Source organism: Mus caroli, unplaced genomic scaffold, assembly GCF_978045245.1.
Source record: "Mus caroli unplaced genomic scaffold, Mus_caroli_1 scaffold_12, whole genome shotgun sequence".
Classification (NCBI taxonomy): Eukaryota; Metazoa; Chordata; class Mammalia; order Rodentia; family Muridae; genus Mus; species Mus caroli.
Genome location: NW_028227267.1, coordinates 99,826,338 through 99,848,602, shown reverse-complemented (window position 1 = coordinate 99,848,602; position 22,265 = coordinate 99,826,338). Strand labels below are relative to the sequence as shown.

At 36.9% G+C, this 22,265-nt stretch overlaps 1 protein-coding gene across 13 annotated transcripts in view; it reads left to right on the top strand.

The window, feature by feature from the left end:
• Nucleotides 1-22,265, top strand: part of Mycbp2 (MYC binding protein 2) — a 233,148-nt gene that overhangs the window by 168,260 nt on the left and 42,623 nt on the right. For 8 of the 13 annotated variants that reach the window (XM_085828830.1, XM_085828825.1, XM_029468874.2 and 5 more), the window contains 6 exons: nucleotides 584-658; nucleotides 2,869-3,093; nucleotides 3,942-4,074; nucleotides 5,136-5,258; nucleotides 7,771-7,926; nucleotides 20,598-22,241. In XM_085828830.1, the coding sequence (XP_085684956.1) occupies nucleotides 584-658; nucleotides 2,869-3,093; nucleotides 3,942-4,074; nucleotides 5,136-5,258; nucleotides 7,771-7,926; nucleotides 20,598-22,241 (2,356 nt within the window). Of the gene's footprint in view, nucleotides 1-583; nucleotides 659-2,868; nucleotides 3,094-3,941; nucleotides 4,075-5,135; nucleotides 5,259-7,770; nucleotides 7,927-16,431; nucleotides 16,534-20,597; nucleotides 22,242-22,265 lie in introns of all 13 variants that reach the window. The other 5 variants (XM_085828833.1, XM_085828829.1, XM_085828831.1 and 2 more) reach the window with 5 other exon arrangements.

Below are 22,265 nucleotides of genomic sequence, written 5' to 3'. Positions count from 1 at the left end.
TTTATGCTATTCTTGAATTTTTTTACAAGTAGTTTTTTCTTTGTATTTCTATCTTTTTTTTCTTTTTCTTCTTTCATGTATATAGGGAGGAAATATTTCAATGATTTTTTAATTTGGGCTAAGTTTTTTAAATTTTTATTTTAAAAGTGATGGTTTACATACATGCCATTATTATTTGTAAGAGTTGTATTTTCTACGTAGTCTCCATTGTTGACGTCTTTATAAAACAACAGATTATTTTCTGTCATAAAACAGATCTGGCTTGTAATAGAACAAATAATGTTCTCATTTAAGGGTTTCAAGGTTTTCTTCTTACACTGACTCTTAAGCCTTAATAGCAAAATCTGCTCTTGATGTTAATAAATGGCATGACACACTACATCTACAGAGAGCTTTTGACAAACCTTATTTTTCAGAACTTTGGTGTGTGGTTTACTCAGGTGGCTTCAGTTTCAATTTAGCAAAATTGTATTTCCTATTGGTGCTGGAGCTCAGGAAATGTTACTGTGAACGCATCTTCTGCAGATGATCCTCTGTTCCCTTTCCTTGTTGATATTTTTCTTTCTTAAACTTTGTTGCTCAGAATATCTTTAATGCTAGCCAAGGAGTCAGGGATTTGGACGTATTTTCATGGACTTCCAAAGCTTTTTTCCCCCAGGTGAGTTAACTGTAAGGAACAATAAGCATGGTCCAGGTGTCTCAGCATGTGCAGCAGGATTGACATTGTCTTTGAGGCTTTGCTTAGAATTAGGAAACTGAAAAGTTACCAGAGGGAAAAATCTGAGCAAAGTGCTGCAGTTGAGTTTCCCTCTCCTCTTCCTCCAGTGTCGTGGCTTTAAATGAAGGAGCCCTCGCTCCCTTGCAGGGCTGCCCAGCTGCAGGGGTTCCTCCCACAGTTTGCTCCAACTCCCTTTGTTCAGAATGACCTCACATAGGGAGTGGTGCTGTGGTCTGGAAGCTCTTCTATGCAGCCCCAGCCTGTTCTTCTGAATTGTCCTTTTGACTATTTAGTTTACATAAGGGGTTGGGAATTGAATGAGAAGTAAACATAAATATATATTATATATGATTGAAATTTACCAATTTTATAGTCTGGTATACGGTCCACATTTGTATATTGAAAAAAATGTACCTATTAAGATTACTTAAGAATGACATGCACAGTTACGATTTTATGTCCACCAATTATTTTCATATGGTTTAATACAAAAGTTCTTTTTATCTTTTAGGAAAAAAATGCAGTTTTCTAGTGACTCTATATGGCTTCATTAATGACTAGACAATATGAACTGTCTATTAAGACTTTCCTGTATGACCTTGGTGACAGACGGTCAGGAGCATCAGCTCTGTCATGCTAGCCCCCCTTGGTTCCCCTGAAGTGGATTAATGACCCCGGGAGATAGGCCACTGAATAACACTCAAGCACTGTCCACGCTCGGGTTTACATTTGGCTGTTATTTTTAGTGTCAACACGAAACTTTAAAAAGCACAAAAGTTTCCTCCTCTGACATAATACACTTACTGAAGTTTACTGTTGAGAAGTAGCAATTTTTAAATGTTTATTCAAAAATCTTGTGATTATACTAGCACTGTTCAAAGTTTATATCCTATTATACCTTTAAATTTCTTTTTAATGTTCTCTTTACATTTATAGAAGTATATATACAGATTTTTACAAATGATCATATGAATGCCTAATTTAAGTTTAGTTTACTTAGAAATCTAGTATTTTTGAGTCACTAATGGTCTCATTTCCAGTAAGTTGTCAATATGTAAATAACAGTGATATATAAATGTAAATAAATTATTGCCATAGTATATATTTGTTTCAGGAAAAATTTGTGGTCTTTTATTACCACCAGGTGATGATTTACAAAGTATACTGTGAGGAGCCTAGGTTATAGGTACATTTTATAGAGATGTATATATAAAATCTTGAATATATATACATCTGCTAATATAAAGATACTTGTAGAAATAAAAAATCTGCTATAAAGTTTATCATGTGTAGTGCTAGTTTTATTTTTTATATAACTTTATTCTTATTTTTTCCTAAATTTATGTGTGTCTCATTATAGTTATTTTCTAACTCTATGTAAATACAGTTCATAGAGTTCATAATACGATATTTAAAAGTAGGCTTGTTTTTCTTTAAGAAGTGTAATTGTAATTCAATACTTGCCTGAGTCCAGTCATCAACACCAGTAATATGGGAATATGACTTTGGAAAACAGTAATATAGGAATAGAAAACAGTAATACGGGAATAGAAAAAACCCAGTGTATGCACATTGCTATATTGCCCTGTTTGTTCCATAGGAAATATTTCATCACAGTATTGACTTTCAACAGGAAATACAGAGCAGAATCTTTTCATTTAGAAATAATGCTTTTTAATATGGAAATTGAAATACAGTTTACTTTCTTTAAAAATGTATCTTTAGTGCCAATTTCTCCTCTCTACTAAAAATATGCCTTTTTTTTTTTACTGCCACTACCATTGATATGTCATAGAATAGTGCTGGCCTAGCAAATTAGAAAGATATTTTCATTTGTCCTGAGGTTTGCAAAAATCTTGTAAGCATTATTTTATGTACTATAGTACTACATTTCTCAAATTTGGAGGCACAAGAGACAAAAATTCAGTTAATTTCCTGTTCCTGTTTTTTTTTTGTTCTCCTCAAATTTACTTTAAATATCAATGTTTAACATTGAGTGGTTTCTTTAGTAGTATTAGTGTTAGCTATTATTTTAATTATATATTCCTAATTGGAAATCTTATAGACTTGCTCCAAAAACTCTTAATAAGATTATGAAAGTAGTAAAAGACTATATTTTGTTTATTTTCTTTTCCTATTCAATTTTTCAGGAACCTAAAACTAATACTGATGACTTTTTCAAAGACATGAACTCCTGCTGCCCACAGGAAGCAACAATGCAAGAACGAGATCACCCGTTCTTGAGAGGCGGGCCAGGCATGTACAAGGTAGTGAAGACGGGGCCTTCAGGTCACAACATCAGAAGCTGCCCTAACCTTAGAGGTATCCCAATTGGAATGTTAGTTCTGGGAAACAAAGTCAAAGCAGTGGGAGAGGTATGGATTCTTGTAGCTTCATGACTTTATGATACTCATTTTTGTTGCAATATAATCAAGCATCACTTTCCTTCCAGACTGTCATTTCCATCTCAGGTTCTTAAATGTTCATGCTGTTGACTTTTACTTGGTTTGGAAACACTAACATAATTATGTGTGCTTTAAGAAAATTATTCTCATAAATATCTTGTGAAAAGAATATTTGCATTGTTTATATTAACATCTAAGTTGTGTTGTATATATAAATGCTCCTCATTTGGATATAGCTTTTCATTATTCTAACTGTATGTTATGGGTTGTCAGCACTTAAAACATTTTCTATGAGTCGGTATGGAGATGTGACCCTTCAAAAGTTTCCATTTCTTTGTTCCCATTCACAGGTCTCACTGAAGTCCTGAGCAAATAAAATTATTCTTTAGACCACTGTGGCATTTGCCTCCGCAGATAAGCTTCAAGATGTAGTGTGTCATGCTATTTCTCAGGGTCAGGGGCATTTCAAATTACACTGTAGGCACCAGTAACCTAGGAAGACTGCCGCTACTTCCTTAGGACATTTTAGGTCTAAAAAATACACCTTGGGTTTTGGGCATACTTGAAATTATGCAGAGGTGACCTTTATGCGTTAAAGATATTATTTTTATTAGAGGCTTATTATTATTAAACAGTATTTCACAGATGTTTTAAATTGTCTTACCTCAGGCTGTGGTCTTAATTTCAGAAACTAATTTCCCAGTAGAAATGTGTTGCAATCATTACATTGTTCAGAAACACTTAAGCTTAGTATTGGTTTTCACCCGGATGCCCTGAGAGAGTTAAGCCAATCAATCATGCTTTCTGTTATGTACCAGGTAACCAATTCTGAAGGTGCATGGGTGCAGCTGGATAAGAACAGCATGGTAGAATTCTGTGAGAGTGATGAAGGAGAGGCATGGTCCTTAGCTAGAGACAGAGGCGGAAACCAGTACCTACGGCATGAAGATGGCAAGTTGGCTTCAATTTGTGATTCGTTTTCATGAAACTTTTAGTATACATACCTTTTATGTTTATTGCATTATCTTTTCCTTAAAGAGGTTATCAAATGTTTATCTTTTAAGTAAAAGAAAATCTAAAAGTTTAAAGATCTTACATCTAACAAAATTGACTTGTAAAATACTTGAGTACTCTATGAATGTCCATAAAGGAGAAAATCACAAGAATACTGAGAGTGTAGTTATGTGTCTTTGTTTAAAATAAGAACAACTTGCTTTTGTATTAATAACTTTAATTTGTCCACCTCACTCTTCGCTGCAAGTCTGGGCCTGAAGTTTCACTGCTACCATGAGCTAGAAGTTCAGTTTCCAAAACTAATGTCAGTATTGTATGAGGAAATCTCATTTAGCTGAATTTCCTCTCAAGAAAGGAATGCTGCATAAATGCATAGCATCTTTGTGTGCATTTTTTTTTGTTGGAATTAGCTTTCAGTGCTATTTTTCCAACATTGATATCACCAAGATTTCTGTCTTGATGCTTTTTGCTGGTGTTGGTGTTGAAAAGACTTCTTTAAGCTCAGTGTCTTATGGGCAGGCCATCTTTGTATCTCACTTTGTAAACACTTCTGACACATACTAGCTAGCTCATTATAGGCTTATGCAAATGCTAGCTCGTATAAAACATCATAGGATATCAAGCTAGAATTTTCAAGAATATATATCTATTCATATATTCATATATGTAGTCTTTATTCTTAATGTAGTGTCCAATTTATTTTTATAAATTGTAAATTTTTTGCAATAAGATTTACTTATCCAGAAATATACTCAGTAATAAGAGGGGGCCACTTAAAAGCATATATCCAGCTTTTTTAATTTTCCCTATATACTTGATTAACCAAAGGAATAATTTATAATATGCTTTGACCTGTTAAGCTGGTCTGACTGAGAGTAATTCCTGAGGGATTACTTTAAATCAAACCATTACAAACTCTTTCTTAGGATTTTCTCTGATATATGAACAGGGAATAACAGGGACAAAATTTAACTTTATAGCTGTGACTTTTATTGTAGAACAAGTTCTGCTGGATCAGAATTCTCAACCTCCTCCTCCAAGCCCTTTCTCAGTACAAGCTTTCAATAAAGGGGCAAGTTGCAGTGCCCAAGGATTTGACTATGGCCTGGGAAATAACAAAGGTAGGCCTCTGAATGTGACTCTTTCTGCTTAGGCTTCAGGACAGTTTTGTTACTTTTTACTCATTTTTTTCCTTCCCACAAATTGTTATTAAAATGTGTTCATACTAAAACTAAGACCCAAAGTGCTTAACAGGTGTTCTTTTTCACAATATTGTATCATATTAATTTCTGCCTAAGTTTCCTGGATTTCTTAATCATATTGACTATTTTAAAGTCACTCATTCTGAACTTGAATTCTAAAGACCTAAATCACTATGTCTAGTAAATAGTTTGTTAACATGACCTGTGATTAGGAGAGTAATGCAAATGAGAAACAAAGAATTACCATTGAAATGTACTCTTAGGAACGTTGTATATGAGCTTCATGAGTTATATATGGTCTTAAATCCCTAACTGTTAGATTACAGTTATATGAAATATTCCATTTGAACATAGTATAAATAATGAACTAAAATCTATAAAACCAAAACTACTAAAGTATTTTAATATATATGCATTAATGAACAGGTCAACATCATGGAGAGTCTAAAGAATTCTTCTAGGATAATTTGTTCCTGAAATTGGTTCAAAATTGCTTTTATGGGTAAATTCAGATATATTCTTTCTAATACACCTAACCTTGATTCCTTGAAATTTTGCAATATTGTGAGAAGGCAGCCGCCCACTGAGGGATAAGGGAGGAGGGTTGTTGACAAGGAAATAGTTTGATTTTTAAGTTTATTTAAGCCAGGTATAGTATCTTATTCCAGTAAGTCCAGCACCAGAGAGAGACAGAAGGCTAGCGTAGGCTCTATAGTTGACTTGAGGTCAGGCTAAGTTACACGCATATCATACAGACCTATCTCCAAAACAAACAAACACCAGCTTTAAAAATTGTATTTATCTGGCTTGCAGTTATTTAAAAATTAATAATGAAAAGCAAAATTGGATTGCTGTCTGATAAAGTCACATTTATAATTAGGTTTACTAATGTCCACAGGCTTGGCTTTCCTCTCCTGTCTTGACTGAGTCGCTTTCACGGGCTTATGCGGCTTACAGAGAAGGTGCTGGCTGGGTTCTCTTAATGTTCCCTTTTCTCTATTGTTCAACTCTTACATGAGAGCTTCACTGCTTACTTACTGCCTTTGATGCTAAGGAACAATGTGTCCAAATCTGTGTTTATTTTAATGTGTGCTTTCCCTGTGAGCCTGTCCTCTCACCCTGCTGACTGCTCTCAGGATAGATAAGTCTGTCTTTAAAATGGAATTCAGTCAAGCAATGTAAAAATAAAATCACTTAATAAGAAATATAAGTCTTGCTGTAAGCATTTATTGAATGGAAATAAAAAGTACTTTTAAAGTGCTTTTGTAAAAATTTACAATAACATGCATTTAGGAAAATATGTATATCTACTGAGAAAATATTACAAAGGTTAAATTTGATGAAATGCGTCTAACTACTATTTAACTTAACTATTTTCTCTTGATTTTTCTTTTTACTGCACAAGGTTAAGAAATTGCTTGCAAAAGTATTTTGATTTAGAACAATCCAAACAGTTCTTTATAAATTAAAATATTTTCTGGAATGTGAGGTATTTTTTAAAAAAGAAAAACTCAGTCAGTACTTATGTAATTTAAATGCATAATCCCATAGAAATCTGTACCACTTGAGATTTTTTACTTAATTTAGTAAATATATCCAGAAAGACACTGTCAGTTTCTTCATTGACCTGACTGAAGGCTTTCAGCATCATGTAAAGTACTTGAAATGCATATGTTTTCACAAATACAGTTTTTTATCTAATTACATTATTTCTGTCCTTACACTAGTTTATTAATATCCTTCATGTTTAATTATAATGAAAAATATGGATCAAATTAACTAACTCATTCTTTTTTTTTTTTTTTGTATTATAGAAGTTACAAAATGTAGCAAAGGAATTCCTGCTTTTGCAAAAAATACAGTTTCCTTAGCAGAAATCATTTCTAGAAGCAATTGTTGACTTATGACTGTGATGTAGTTGCATTGCTGAGTTGAAAATATACTTTCTGTCCATTGAGTATACCTTTCAGGAACATGAAGTTAAGGAAGTCGTATTTTCTGCATGGAACATTGTGCAGATGAGGGAGGATGGCAGTGGTTCTTAGTGAGCACCACAGGATCAATACCTTTTACCATACTTAAGGTCTCCTTTCCTCGCTGTCTCGTCCTCTCTCAACACAGTATTGATCAACTGAAATATCCTGTATTCTGTCATAAATATTAGGGGATGTTGTATATGAGTTGTAGTTAGATTTGCTTCTGTTGACTACTATATAAGACTGGTGAAGTATGTCCATTGAAAACCTCCAACAACTCTGATGTAGAATCAGAGCCCTAACGTGAGGACAGTGACCACCGGCTTTCCCTTTTCTGAATTGGCATAGCTTTAATTACTGTTAATTTACTTGACTGTTGTAAACGCACCATTTACTTTGCCATTTTGGATGTTATAAGTAACAAGTTGTAGTTTTGACTGTTTTGCCTACTGCAGGTGATCAACTGAGTGCCATATTGAATTCTATTCAATCACGGCCCAATCTCCCAGCTCCTTCCATCTTTGATCAAGCTGCCAAACCTCCCTCTTCCCTAGTCCACAGCCCATTTGTGTTCGGACAGCCCCTTTCCTTCCAGCAGCGTCAGCTTCAGAGTAAGTCTGCCAGCCTTCCTGCCTCCTCAAGCCTTTCTGAAGCTTGTCTCTAGGTAGCCGTGACCTCAACCGACTGCTTTGACTTAAGTAGATGCTATCCCACCCATAGTTCTGAAGTATTTCAACTGTTCAGAGCTAAGATGTTCTGCAGCAACGGCATTTGATTTAAATAAATATAAAGTACATAGACTTACTAGATCTGACCATTGTTCTATTTTAATTCTAGTAAATTCATACTATAAAACATGTTAAGAAAGATATTTTTTATCTCGTTTTTTTAATATGCATGGTTTTAGTAAGCATTAGTTATAGTAATAAGTTCCATTGTTTCATTGAATTTTTGTTATTTGGTACAAGCCCAAAAAGAATAAACCTGCTTCACTATGGCCGTGAGGTGAGAAGGGAAGTACTGGCTTGTTTGTTCTACATGAACTTGATACCTATCCATGAACTGTCAAGCAGTTTGGAGTTCCATGGTTTCTTTAAGTTGCCATCTCCTCACCACCTTTGTCTTTTGTCCCTCATGCCTTATCTGGGTCACTTGATTCCAGTTTTACAGTCTAGGGCTCCTCTACCCTTTACTTAACCATAACAGTGACCTACATGGTTTAAAACAAACTCAAACAAATCACACTTAACTGAGTGTTCATTTCTCTTAAAAGCCTCCTGAGCCTTTCCACAGAAATAAACTGTACTCTGACAACAACAGGTTCTCTTGGCATTTCAGTTCTCCTGCTGTCTGATTAAACACACTGAGTACGATGTCTATGGAAGCCTCACTTTCCAGCTTTTTGTTTCATTTGTTTGTTTGTTTGTTTGTTTGCTTGCTTGCTTGCTTGTTTGTTTGAGGAAATGCCTGGAATTCAACTCTGAGTTTTGTGTGTGCCTCTTACATGACCTCTTCACTTACACTGCATTCACAGTTAAGCCAAAGTTACTGTGTTACAGCAAGACTTTGGTAACTGTTGTTAGGATTACTTAAGAGAATACTAGCCAGTCTAGACAAAAATTATATTATTCATTGGTGTAGTATTATCAACATAAATTAAAGACTATACAAGAATGTTACCCTTCATATAACAAGTTTATAGTATAGAACAGGTTTATAGTATATAAGAAGCATGTTTAATACAAGTGCTTTGGACATGCAATTGCATTCACTCTCTACCTTATTGACGTGTCTCTTCTCTTAAGACTCTCCAGGAGACAGACTAGTGCGAGACACTTATTTTTCCTGTCTATGATAAGCAGTATTTCAGAAGAATGAAAGAAAAGTGAAAACTTAGTCTTGTCTTAGTAATTTTATGATGCACCAGATGTTTTATCATTACATGTGCTCTGGTTGCAGGATGTTCTAAAGGGGAAAAATAGTACAATCAGATGAACAATTCTTATTATAGAAATTCAAATTCATTCAAATTTGATTGTAATAAGATAAATTTGCCTAATAATGATCCCATATGTTGGGCTAGGGATGGGTGTTTGCTTATGATAAAGCACTTGCCTTTTCTGTGTAAGGCCCTATAGTCTTCCCCCATGAAGAAAGATAACAGTAAATTTGATTTATCCAGCTATGCTATATTTGCAAATGTTTTTATGCCAGTATAATTTCATACACATTATTTATGTCATTAGTACCACCAATTCTTTTTATTTTAATTTAATTTTTTTCTTTTTTTGCTTACTCACTTTATGTTCACTGACCCTCCCAGTCCCCCCCCCCATAATCCTTCCCTCATTCCTCCTCTCCTTCTCCTCTGAGTGGGTGGCGGCCCCCTATGTATTCCCAGTCACCCCCCCCCCATAATCCTTCCCTCATTCCTCCTCTCCTTCTCCTCTGAGTGGGTGGGGGCCCCCTGTGTATTCTCCCTCTCTGGTACTTCAAGTCTATGCAAGGTTAGGTGTTTCATCTCCCACTGAGGCCACACAAGGCAGCCCAGCTAGAAGAACATATCCCACAGACAGGCAACAGCTTTTAGAATAGCCCTTCTAGTTGCTCAGGACCAAGCTGCACATCTGCTATATATGTTCTGGGAGGCCTAGGTTCAGCCTGTGTATGCTCTTTGGTTGGTGATTCAGAGTCTGAAAGTCCCAAGGACCCAGGTTAGTTGACTCTGTTGGTCTTCATATGAAGTTTGATCCCCCCCTCAATCATTCCTCTCATTCTTCCATAATAGTCCCCAAGTTCTATCCACTGTTTATCTGTGGCTGTCTGTATCTGTCTGAGTCAGCTGCTGGGTAGAGCCTCTCAGAGGACATGTTCCTGTTGCAAGCATAACAGGGTATCATAAATCGTGTTAGGGACGTGCTTGCCTGAGGGCAGGGTCTCAAGTTGAGCCTGTTATTGGTTGACCATTCCCTCAGTCTCTGCTCCCTCCCCTGTGCCTGTAGGCAGGATATATTTTGGGTTGAAAGTTTAGAGAGTTGGTTAGTGTCCCTATAGCTCCACTGGGATTCCTACCTGGCTACAGGAGGTGGCCTCTTCAGGTTCCATATCCCCAATGTGGTGAGTCAGAGCTAAAGTCACCCCCATTGATTCTTGGGTGCCTCCTCTATCCCAGTTCTCTGTGTTGTCCTGGAGATGCTCCCTGCCCTCACCTCAACTCTGTCAGCTGCAGATTTCCATTTAGTTTCCTGGCCGTCCAGCCATCTCTCCTGTCATTCCCACAGCTGATCCTGAGCCCCTTCTTCCCCTTTGCATTCCCCTCTCCCCAGTCCCCTCATGCCATCTGCATCTTAGAATTTTGTCCTCCCTTCTAAGTGAGATTCAAGCTCCCTGGTTTTGGCCTTCCTTCCTCTTTAGCTTCTTTGGGTCTCTAGAGTGTAGCACAGGTATCCCGTATTTTATGGCTAACAACCACTTATAAGTGAGTACATACCATGCATGACCTTTGAGTTACCTCACTCAGGATGATATCCTCAAGTTCCATCCATTTGCCTGCAAAACTCATGATATCTTGTAGGGTAGCAAGATAAACAGAGAATTCTCAACAGAGGATGGCCGAGATGCACTTAAAGAAATGTTCAAAGCCTGTACTCTGTGTTAGTCAGCTAAGAACCACCCATACTCCCACTTCCACCACCCAGCCTAAGCTGACTTGCCCCACACAGCCCCATCATCACTAACAGACAATGCAACACATTTCCACTGTTGCCAGTTGCTGTATTTTCCCTATGCTCCTTAGGCATTAGGGAAATGCAAATCAACTCCTCCATGGTGCGTGCCAAGGGTAGGATTGCAAACTGGTACAACCAATTTGGAAACCAGCTTGGTGGTTTCTCAGAAATTGGAAATAGTTCTTCCTCAAGATCGAGCTACACCACTCCTGGGCATATACGCAAAAGATGCTCCACCGTATCACAAAGACACTTGATCCACTATGTTCATAGCACCTTTATTCTTAATAGCCAGAAACTGGAAACAAATTTAGATATCCCTCAACGGAAGAGTGCATTAAAAAAATGTGGTACATCTACACAGTGGAATACTCAACTATTAAAAACAAAGACATCATGAATTTTTCTGGTACCACCAGTTCTTTACCACCACCTTACAGCAAACTTGAACTGTGGCCTAGGTAGACTGTAGGATGTATGCTGAGTCACTGCTTTCCTGTACCCCTACGGTGGCAGGTCCTTAGATCATTTCTTAATCCACACAGTCGCAGCAGAGTATCACTAAACTCTGACTGCCAAAGTCCAGAAATCAGAACTCTCATTAGCATAACTTTAAGGAAATATGGGACTAAAATATACTCTTAATATTTGAAAATAATTTATTCTTATTTTTAATATCATGTTAGGAAAGTCAGTATAACAAGCATTTATTAAGACTAGAGCTTTAGTGCCATGTATCCCGCTATATTTTATCTTTTTATATACTGTGTTGTATTTAAACCAGACTTGTTCTCAACACCAAATGAGGATTATCTTATAGTTTTATGTTAATAAAGTAAAAATATTATTTCAGTGATCATATTGGCCAATTTCGCCTATACTGACAGCAGTACCACAGTGTATTTCACACTTTAATGCATCCTCATCTGAAATCATACTCTCTCTGATTTACTAGTAAAGCACACATCACATAGACAGTGACTAAGCAATTGTCCCTAGAAGGTTGATAGTAAAGTGGCTGTGGCTGCACCAGACCGTTGCTACTGAGGACAGCCGCCATGCTTCGCCTTCACTCTCATCTTCATAAACACTGCACAGCCTATTCTTTAATGCACATTTTTAAACTTCTACTTAGACAGATTGACTCCTTTCCTTTTATAATGTTACTTTTTATGGATTGCATTAGAATAAAAGAAAAACCAATTTCCTAACTGTTGTAGCTCAGGTTTTCAGTTAGCTAGACAGAATCAACAAACAAAAGGCCCACGTTAGCATTAGCATTTCTCTTGGCTTTATTTTTAGTACTTTCTGGGATATTTGATTTTACTGGTAGTTTTTCACGGCCTTTAGAATTTACAATAATCTGTACATTAAATTAATGTAATCACTTTATGTGTGTGTGGGTTTTATGCATACTTGTTTCTGTCTGTGTCTGTGTGTACACACACAGCTGTATGTGTGTGAAGGCTAGAGTTCAACATCTGGCTACCTTTTGAGCCAGGGTTTCTCACTGAGCCAGGAACCGGCTTGCTGACTGATTCTCTGACCAGTGAGTTGAGGGATCAGCCTATCTCTGCCTCCTCAGAGCTGGGTTTATAGATATGTACCCCAGCCCCAAGGATTTGCATACTGGGCTCTAAACCTCATGGTTCCACAACAGACATTTTCCCCACTCAGTCATCTCTCAAGCCCCCAAATAGATAATTTGTTAATTGTCAGAATTTTATATCAAATTATTTTAGATACTATGCAAATATTCTTTTTATGCAATAGACTATTATGCAAATAACAATTATATTATAGAATTGTTGTTTTAGAAGAAAAATATAACAGATTTCCCTTGTGTGTGTATGCCAAGTTTAGGATTTTCTTTACTGTTCTACCGTTAGTAACTTTAAACTTGTGGAACTTGAAAAACCAATAACTGCTTTAGGAATGTGGTTCTAGTGAGTTATGATTCCTAAACTGAGAAGGGTCGACCGTGAGTGAGAATATTACATTCCTAAAAGAGTAACCATGTTTTGTTTAGGTTGGTTTTTTGCTTGTTTGTTTGTTTGCTTGCTTTTGAGACAGTGTCTCACTGTCTAGTCCAGGCTAGCCTGGGACTCACAGAGATTTGCTTGCCAATGCCTCCTACTTTCTTAGTGTTGGTAATAATAACGTGCAGTGTGATTAAGATAATCTACACTCTTGAATTGTTCATTCAATGCAGCAATTTCCATTATATTGTCCTTCCTAAAATTTCATTTTCGGTTCTCTCAGTATTGCCTAATAGGAACCTAGAAAGCCATTGACAGGGTCACAGCTTGATGCTAACACATAATAGGAAATTTTAAAAATAGAATACAAAAGTGAATTTAATAATACATTTATCTTTTTCTAAAATAAGTGCTCAACCTGGATTTTATTTCACACATGTAACACTGTGTTATAACACTTGAAACTTTTTTGTCAGAATCCATGAAGAGTCATTCTCTTCTTATAGCTCTCTAATGGGTTAGGTGTTTCTGACAGTTTGTGTGTGGTGTCAGGAATGGTCCCGAAATCATGCATTCAGACCCAAACCACATGTTTTTAGAATGCTTTACTTAATAAAATGTAAAAGTTTTACTGTTTACTTATTTTTAGTACATGGATCATAGCTCTAAAGTTCAGTTTTGTGACAGTAAATAAAGTGATCATGAGCTCTGACACTACGGATCAGAACAGAGACAGGAAAGAGGTAAAGACACGCTAGTACAGAGAAAATGTGGTTGTAAGGGTGGGTTCTCATTAGAGTGGCTGGGACACAGGCCTGGCTGTGAAGAACTAGTGACACCCACAGCAGCACAGTGTTTGAGGGGGCTTCAATGAGGGACAGGGACAATGATTCAGGTAGGCACTGCAGAGACGCTGGATTGTTCTTTCATTATTATTACTGTTACTATCTTTAGTGAAGTATTTAATGTCTAAAAAATAATTCATGTTGTACAAATGAATTAAATGATTGGTCTCACCTGTAGAATTTCATTATTTTAAAAAGTCCCTTCTTAATCTTCATAAAGTGTTTTCCCCATTAACCTTTTCTTTTGTGTACAGTCTCAGTATGTTCCTAGTCACACTCTATTTCCTATAGTCATTTTACAGTATGCATTTCTGACTCTGAGGAAATGTCAATATTTACTCTGAATGATACGTAGCCTGGAAAACATTTACAGGTGTTTGTACTCACATTTAAGACATTTTGACTTACACACATGCTATAGTTCCTCACATGTCTATGGATGAGAACATCAAGTTAGTGACCTTTCTTTGGCGTTCTGGCCCCACCCATCTTCCTGATAAGCCTGGTTCCTACAGACTGAAGCAAGGCTGCCAGGAAGGAGACAACTTTCACAGCCAATAGACTGGTCCCCTGCAGCAGCTGCCACTTTCTAGTTTGTCTCTTTGTTGTTGATTCCTTTTAACACTGCAGTTGAACCTAGGCCCGTGAGGCTGCCAGACAGGCTCTCTTAACACTGAGCCATCTTCCCATGTCTAGTTTAGGTCTTGAAAAAGAGAAAAACACCAAACATATCACCCTCCTAACAGTCTCAACAGTGGCTACAAACACTGCACCTAAGATTTAAATGCATAAGAGTCTCTTTGCAGCTCTTGATTTTCATAGATTTATGCAAAAAGAAAACCATCCAAAAGTAAAGTGTAAAGTTTTAGTTGATGGTGGATTTATCACCCTGTCTCTGTCAGCTTTCCATTTTTGATTGATCCCGTGGTGTGAGATTTCCTTGTGAGCCTTAGGACCTCCTCTGATGTGCATGAGCGTTGACAGCCTTGTAGCCTTACACTCCTGGAGTCGGATTTATTTCCCTGTTGAGTGTGTTCTCTCTTTGGCGCTTCATCTCTAGTTTCGGTGTTGTGTTTTGTTTTGTTTTGTTTTGTTTTGTTTTGTTTTTTGTACCCTTCCCACAAGTGTGCATCATTTTGCACCTGTGGGTCCAACTCCCAGATGGTCGTAAGCAGTGCTGTAGTCCTGTCAATGGTCTATGATAATAACGTCCATGTCTTTTGATACCTAGCTTCATCTTTTCATTCTATCTCACCTTTCAGACAGTACAGATGCCATAAGAGTGAGGACTTCATTTTCAGCAGTGTATTTTTGGTCTCTAGGATGATTGCTGATATATAATACTCAATATTGTTCGTCGAGTTGTTTCTCTTTTTTAATTTGTATGTCATGCATTTTTTAAATCATCTATAAGAATAAATCAGTCAAAAATATCACTCATGCTGTTCCAGAGGTATGTGCTATATATGTAGGTTATTTTTTTTGTGTGGGTATGTGTGTATATATATGTTGTTTGCTTGTGTGTGCATGAATGCATGCAGACACACATGTACAGGCAAGTGTCGAGTCCAGGAGTCTTTCCTGAGTGCTCTCCTTTATGGCCCTCTGTTGATTTTGTTTAAGACAGGGTCTCAGTGGAGCTGGGCTCACTGTTTCCTCTAGGCCAGCGGGCCACGGAGGCCCTGGGAGCCTCCTGTCTCCATTGTCTCAGAGCTAGGGCTAAAGTGTGCTGTGCTGCAGCCACACTTTGAGTTGATGCTCCCTAGCACTCACAGTCATGGAGATCCACACTCATGAGATCCACACTCATGGCCTCATGCCTACAGAGCAAGCCCTTAACTCACACATCCGTTTCCCTAGCTCTCTGGATTTTTATTTTAAAAAATGCTTTAAATAGTTATCTCATTACCAAAGTTTATTTCAGAGCTACTGATTAATTTCAATTGCCATCGTTGCAATGCAATGTTAGGGGGTGGTGAAAATTCAGCATTATTTGTGTTGTGAGACATTTTGCCCACAGAATTTAATATCATAGATAAAAGATCTATTACAAAAATCATTAAATACTGGGGTTAGCCTTAAGAAATGTAGACAAATGTACATTTGAACATTGGGCCATTCTAAGATAAACATTTTGGAAATAATAATAATAATAATGAAACCATTCATAAAACATGAAGACAATACTTAAACTACAAGTAACATTTTTTTCTCTACCATCATTGTTTCTATGTATAACCTTATTTACAGGTAAGCAACCACAGGAACTTAACAAACTAAAGAAATATTGCTCTAAATAGAAATGCTCAAATTTGATAAAGCAGATTACAAGCCTTATTAATAATAACAACATATTTGGACACACTACCCATACAGTTCATCTAAATACATTAATTTGACCTTTGTTTTAAATCTTAAGTTTACATGAACATTTTGAAAACTTTTAGAATGGTTTTAAGTAAGTGTATAATTGCATACCATTTGAAATGCTTTGTTCTTGCTTGTGTTCTCTAAGCTTTTCCATTGAATCTGTGCTGCTTCTTTGCCGATGTTTCTCACTGTAGAGTCTCCATCTCGCAACCTTGCTTCTCGTGAGCGCATTTACAAACATTTGGGTGTAGCTGGGCCTGCCTCTGCTCTCTCATCTCTGTCTCACAAACTGCAGGGTGGGTATGCATGCATCGTGAGCACCCGGGCCATTCGTAGTGAATGGAGGAGGAGCCTGCAAACCTTCATTTCACCACTGTCCTGTCTGTCCCATTCCAGATGTTAAATTAGGCTTTTTCATTTTATTTAGAATTTTGTGTTTGAAATTATGATGTATCCGTTTATATTATATTGTATTATAATTTATCCTATTATGTATGTTTATCATACCTGGGGTTCAGATATCATTCCTGTTAGTCTTTAAAGCTTTGTATGGTCTTAGGAGTGTGAAAAGGATTGCCACAAGATGATGTATGTGAATTGTAAAACTTGGATAAATGTGGTTTCTCATGGACAAGCTGGATTGCAAGCTTGTAGTGCTGTATGTAGCCTGACTAAGCAGCCTACCATTCTAATTGTTATAGGAATATTTTGGAAATTAAGTTAAAAGCTCTTTAAAAACTTGATTATTAAGAAGTAATACAGGCACAAGTGTCCACACAAACTACCCCTTTCTATGATGACTCTTTCTTATAGTATTTTAATAGTGACCTAATTTAAAACTTTTACATTTGGAAGTGCTCAGTGATTAACAGACACAGTTTCAAAATATTTAAAAGTATGCACTTGGTCCTTTAGAGTATAGCAACTACTGACTCAAATCCTTTTGCCATAATGTAATCTTTAATTAAAGGTAAGGACACTTGCCGCCAAGGGTGGCATCCTCTGTTCGATACCTGTAACCTACATGATGGAAAGAGAGAACAAATGAGCAGACTCCCACAGATTGTCCTCTGATATCCAAACACACACACACACACATGCACACATGCACACACACACACATGCACACCACAGGTAAATAAGTATGAAACAAAACCTTTAAGAAAAAAAGAAACATATAAATGATAAAAATAAAGTACAATAAAAAGGACCACAAATCAGATTCATATATGACATATAGACTATCAGGTCATATAACCAAATAATATGCCATATAGTATGACATATTTATTAATATAGCATTACTTGTATCATATTCTAGCATGATATTATATGCCCTGATTATAATTTGGCTAATAAAATTTATATTAATGATTTAATGAATAAATCCTCCCTATTTAACATGTTCAGTAACATTTAATTTGGTTGACTATGCAAAGTTTTTAGCTCATTCTTTGTAAGGATTCCTTATAGGTTAAAATTTCTTTCCTACTATTTAAGTTTACATATTATAAACATAATTATGAAACCAAATTAACTTCTGCATGTGAAGGTATGTGTTGTCCAATAATTTTAAGGAAGTATTTTTTTTTTTATTGTTGTTGTTATTTTGGGATATCAACATGATAATTTTTAGTAACACTTAATACATGCTGCAAAATTACTTGAAAGCCAGATGAAAATTGTAAACAAAAATTAGCTCACAGGTTTACTACCCTTAAAATTCTCTTTAAAAATATTTTTAAAAACATTTTGAAGATCTATGTTCTTTAAAAGTATTTAGTTGTGATTTGATAAATACATCTTGGGAAGAAATTCTCCATCATTACTTATGCACTTGAATTCCAACAGTTATTTGTTTTCACTTATAGAACTCAAGAAAGTATCACCTCTACTAGAGACATGGTTTCTAGCCCTCTCAGTGTACACGTGTGCATATATAGGACAAGTGATGTTCCCAGTACTTACAGGTTCTATTATTTAGCCAACAACTGTGGGTGTGTACATTGTACAACAATCCAGTATTGTGGATTCACACACTCCTGGGATAAGTTAGGACTCACCTGGAGCAGCTGTAGTTAATCTTGCCAGAGCCCTTCTAATTAAGTAGGAATCCTAAAATCTAAGTTGCTCTTTTCTATGAATTAGAAAATTCAGTTAAAAATTAATTTTGAAAGGATTCTAAATACGAAATGTACTACTTGTTTACTCTAATTCCTCGCTATGGGTTGTGCAGCTCCTAAAATAAGTGTGTTAAAGGTGATTTAAAACCTTCCATCTCTTTCCTGAAAAATGGCAACAACCACAAACACCCTAGTAACCCAAGTACAGCAAGCTTAAGATTAGTAACTAGGCTAGGCTGATGCTAATTCTACCAAATATAATGCATTTGTTATAAATGTGCTCTATACAAGGTCAATACAAGGTCAATAAGGTAAAACAAACAGCAACGCTGACCCCTTGGGGACAATTTGCTAGAGCTTGTTTGTCAGTTACTTCGGTAATCTTTGTTCTCCTAGTTAGCATTGACACTTTGCAATTTTTGTTATTTCTTTTTACAAGTGTATTCTAATCACAGAATATATTTTGAAAACATAAAAAAAAAAAAAAACGAGCATATAAGGGCCAATAGCAAAACAAAGGAGAGAGAGGGAGAGAGAGACAGAGAGAGGGAGGGAGAGAGAGAAAGTGAGTGCAAAACCAACTTGCATGTTTAAGATAGAAGAAAATTCATGATGGAGTAGAAATAGTGTTCAAAATAATTTTATTCTTTCAAAAGAACTATTTAAAAATTGTTTGCTACATATCGGAATGTTGTAGCTGAAGTAAATGTCTGTTGTACCACAGTGCCCTCCAAGGGCTTATTTTGCCCTCTCATTTCACTACAGAATTTTTCATCTTGATTCTAATCTTACGTGATTGCTGTCACATTTGCTGTGAGTATTAAAGAGTGGATTCTCAGAGAATCTGAATGTGTTGGATAGCAAAAGGAAAGGAAAGGAAAGGAAAGGAAAGGAAAGGAAAGGAAAGGAGGAAGAAAAATGAGTATATATTGTTCTTCCAACAAACTGGTTGAAGAAATGTCATATTCCAAAACTGTATCATTGAAGGGTCAACGACACAAACTGGACCTGGATTATTTTCCAGAAGGATGACAAATTCTGTAACACTTACTGCTCTCACATAAAGATGACTGCAGTATGACTTCATACACAGGCAAATCAGAGCACTTCTCTGCAGTACCTACACGTATTCCCATCTCCTTTTGTGGGGAAAGAGAGAAGAGGCAGTGTTTACTACCAGGAACCAATTCCGTTTTCTAGGACCTCTTTTCTAAACACATAGCTGTGTAGCTAGCTGCTTTGCTTTTTCCTGACACTTTAATAGCTTCCATCAGATTGCTCTCCTTCTAACACAGTCCTTGCACTACAAGCAAGAGTGCTTTTGTGCTTGTTTGCTTAAGAAGGAAATGTAATGTGAACCACCAGCTAGGGACAAAGCCTGACTGTATTGCTTCAAAGAAACCATATATGCAGAATAGTGAAATTAAGGGAAGGCCAGGATACCCAAACCAAGTGGTATCTGTGTAGAGTTATCGAGGGATTTGCCTTAGAAAGAGATTTTGGATTTTTTGGTAGTTGTGGTTTGTTTCTGTTATTCCCTAGGCATGAAGAGCCCAATTCAGACTTGTAGTACTCATGATGAAGATCCTATGGTTTTCTATCTGCTAAGCTACTAAGATCTTAAGATGAAAACTTTTTTCATATAACAGAGAGAGTGACTGGCTTACATGCTAATACACAACAGCTTTAGGACTTCCATACTTTATTATTTCATTGTAATCAAGACATTAAACTAAGATGTCTCCTGTATAGAGCTCTACACTAACCTAATTGAATTTACTTTTTACAATTGAATACAGTAATTATATAAATTGAGTTCCTTTGTTCAACAAGACCTATGCTGTTACCTTAAGTATGCTAAGTTTCACTCTCCTGAATATCGTACCTTGATTATTTTTGTATGGAGGATATATTTTTCAAAATTTAATTTTTAAAGTAGTTATTCTCTTTCTTGTATCTGGCTGAATTTAAATTCTAATTAGTTGCATAAGGGCTGTGGTTTATATATGTATCACTAATAGCTCATTTGGGTGAACACATACTCTTTATTCATATAAACATGTATTGTTGTAGCATGTGTAATGATAGAGTAGAAATTTTATGGGAAATATTTTCATTTTATTCTTAACATGTTTTGCATATGTGGTAAGTAGTGTAATTTTTGTAGCTTTTCTGTTTTAGTGTTTATCTTTATGTTGCATTTTATTAACAAGTTCCCTATGAAATGGATCATGCAGGTGACAGAGGAACTATCTCAACATCTTCAAGACCAGTCTCTACATCAGGAAAGTCAGAGCTGCCCTCTAAGCACAGCAGATCAGTTAAACCCGACGGGCGTGTGAGCCGGACTCCTACTGACCAGAAGAAGCCACGGGGGACAGAAGGCTTATCTGCTAGTGAATCCCTCATGTTAAAATCTGATGCTGCAAAGTTGAGGTCAGACTCCCATAGTAGGTCCCTGTCCCCTAACCATAACACTCTGCAGACACTGAAGTCTGATGGGAGGATGTCTTCTGGCTTCAGGGCCGAATCCCCAGGACCAGGCTCTCGGTCATCCTCCCCTAAGCCCAAGCCTCTGCCGACTCCCAGGTCTAGCCCATCTGGTGCAAGCTCTCCACGGTCCTCCTCACCACAGGATAAAAATCTACCTCAGAAAAGCACAGCTCCTGCTAAGACAAAACTTGACCCACCTCGGGAACGCTCCAAGTCAGACTCATATACACTTGATCCAGATACCCTCCGTAAGAAGAAAATGCCCCTCACAGAACCATTAAGGGGGCGATCCACATCACCAAAACCAAAACCAGTACCAAAGGATCCTAAAGACTCCCCAGGGTCTGAAAACAGAGCCCCTTCTCCCCACGTAGTACAGGAAAACCTCCATAGTGAGGTAGTTGAAGTCTGTACTTCAAGTACTTTAAAAACAAATAGTGTCACGGACAGCAGCTGCGATGACAGCAGTGACTTTAAGAGTGTGGATGAAGGCTCAAATAAAGTGCATTTCAGCATAGGAAAAGCACCGCTGAAAGATGAGCAGGAAATGCGAGCATCACCCAAAATAAGTCGGAAATGCGCTAACAGACACACCAGGCCCAAAAAGGAAAAGTCTAACTTTCTTTTCAAAGGAGATGGAACCAAATCTTTAGAACCAGCCAAGCAAGCCATGTCCCCGTCTGTGGCTGAGTGTGCCAGAGCCGTCTTTGCCTCTTTTCTGTGGCATGAAGGCATAGTACATGATGCAATGGCTTGCTCTTCCTTCCTGAAATTTAATCCTGATCTTTCCAAAGAACATGCTCCTATAAGAAGTAGTTTGAATAGCCAACCACCCACAGAGGAAAAGGAAATCAAGTTGAAAAATAGACATTCATTGGAAATATCGTCTGCTCTGAATATGTTTAACATTGCACCTCATGGACCAGATATATCCAAGATGGGTAGTATCAACAAAAATAAGGTCTTGTCTATGCTTAAGGAACCACCTCTCCACGAGAAATGTGAGGACGGAAAATCGGAAGCCACTTTTGAAATGTCCATGCATCACACAATGAAGTCGAAATCTCCGCTTCCTTTAACATTACAACATTTAGTGGCTTTCTGGGAAGATATCTCTTTGGCTACAATCAAAGCTGCTTCCCAGAATATGATTTTTCCAAGTCCTGGTTCCTGTGCGGTCCTTAAAAAGAAAGAATGTGAGAAAGAGAATAAAAAAACGAAAAAGGAAAAAAAGAAAAAAGAAAAGACAGAAATTCGGCCAAGGGGCAATTTGTTTGGTGAAATGGCCCAGCTGGCTGTAGGAGGACCAGAGAAAGATACCATCTGTGAGCTGTGTGGAGAATCCCATCCATACCCAGTGACTTATCACATGAGACAAGCTCACCCAGGTAAGCTACATCCTCTGAACTGTA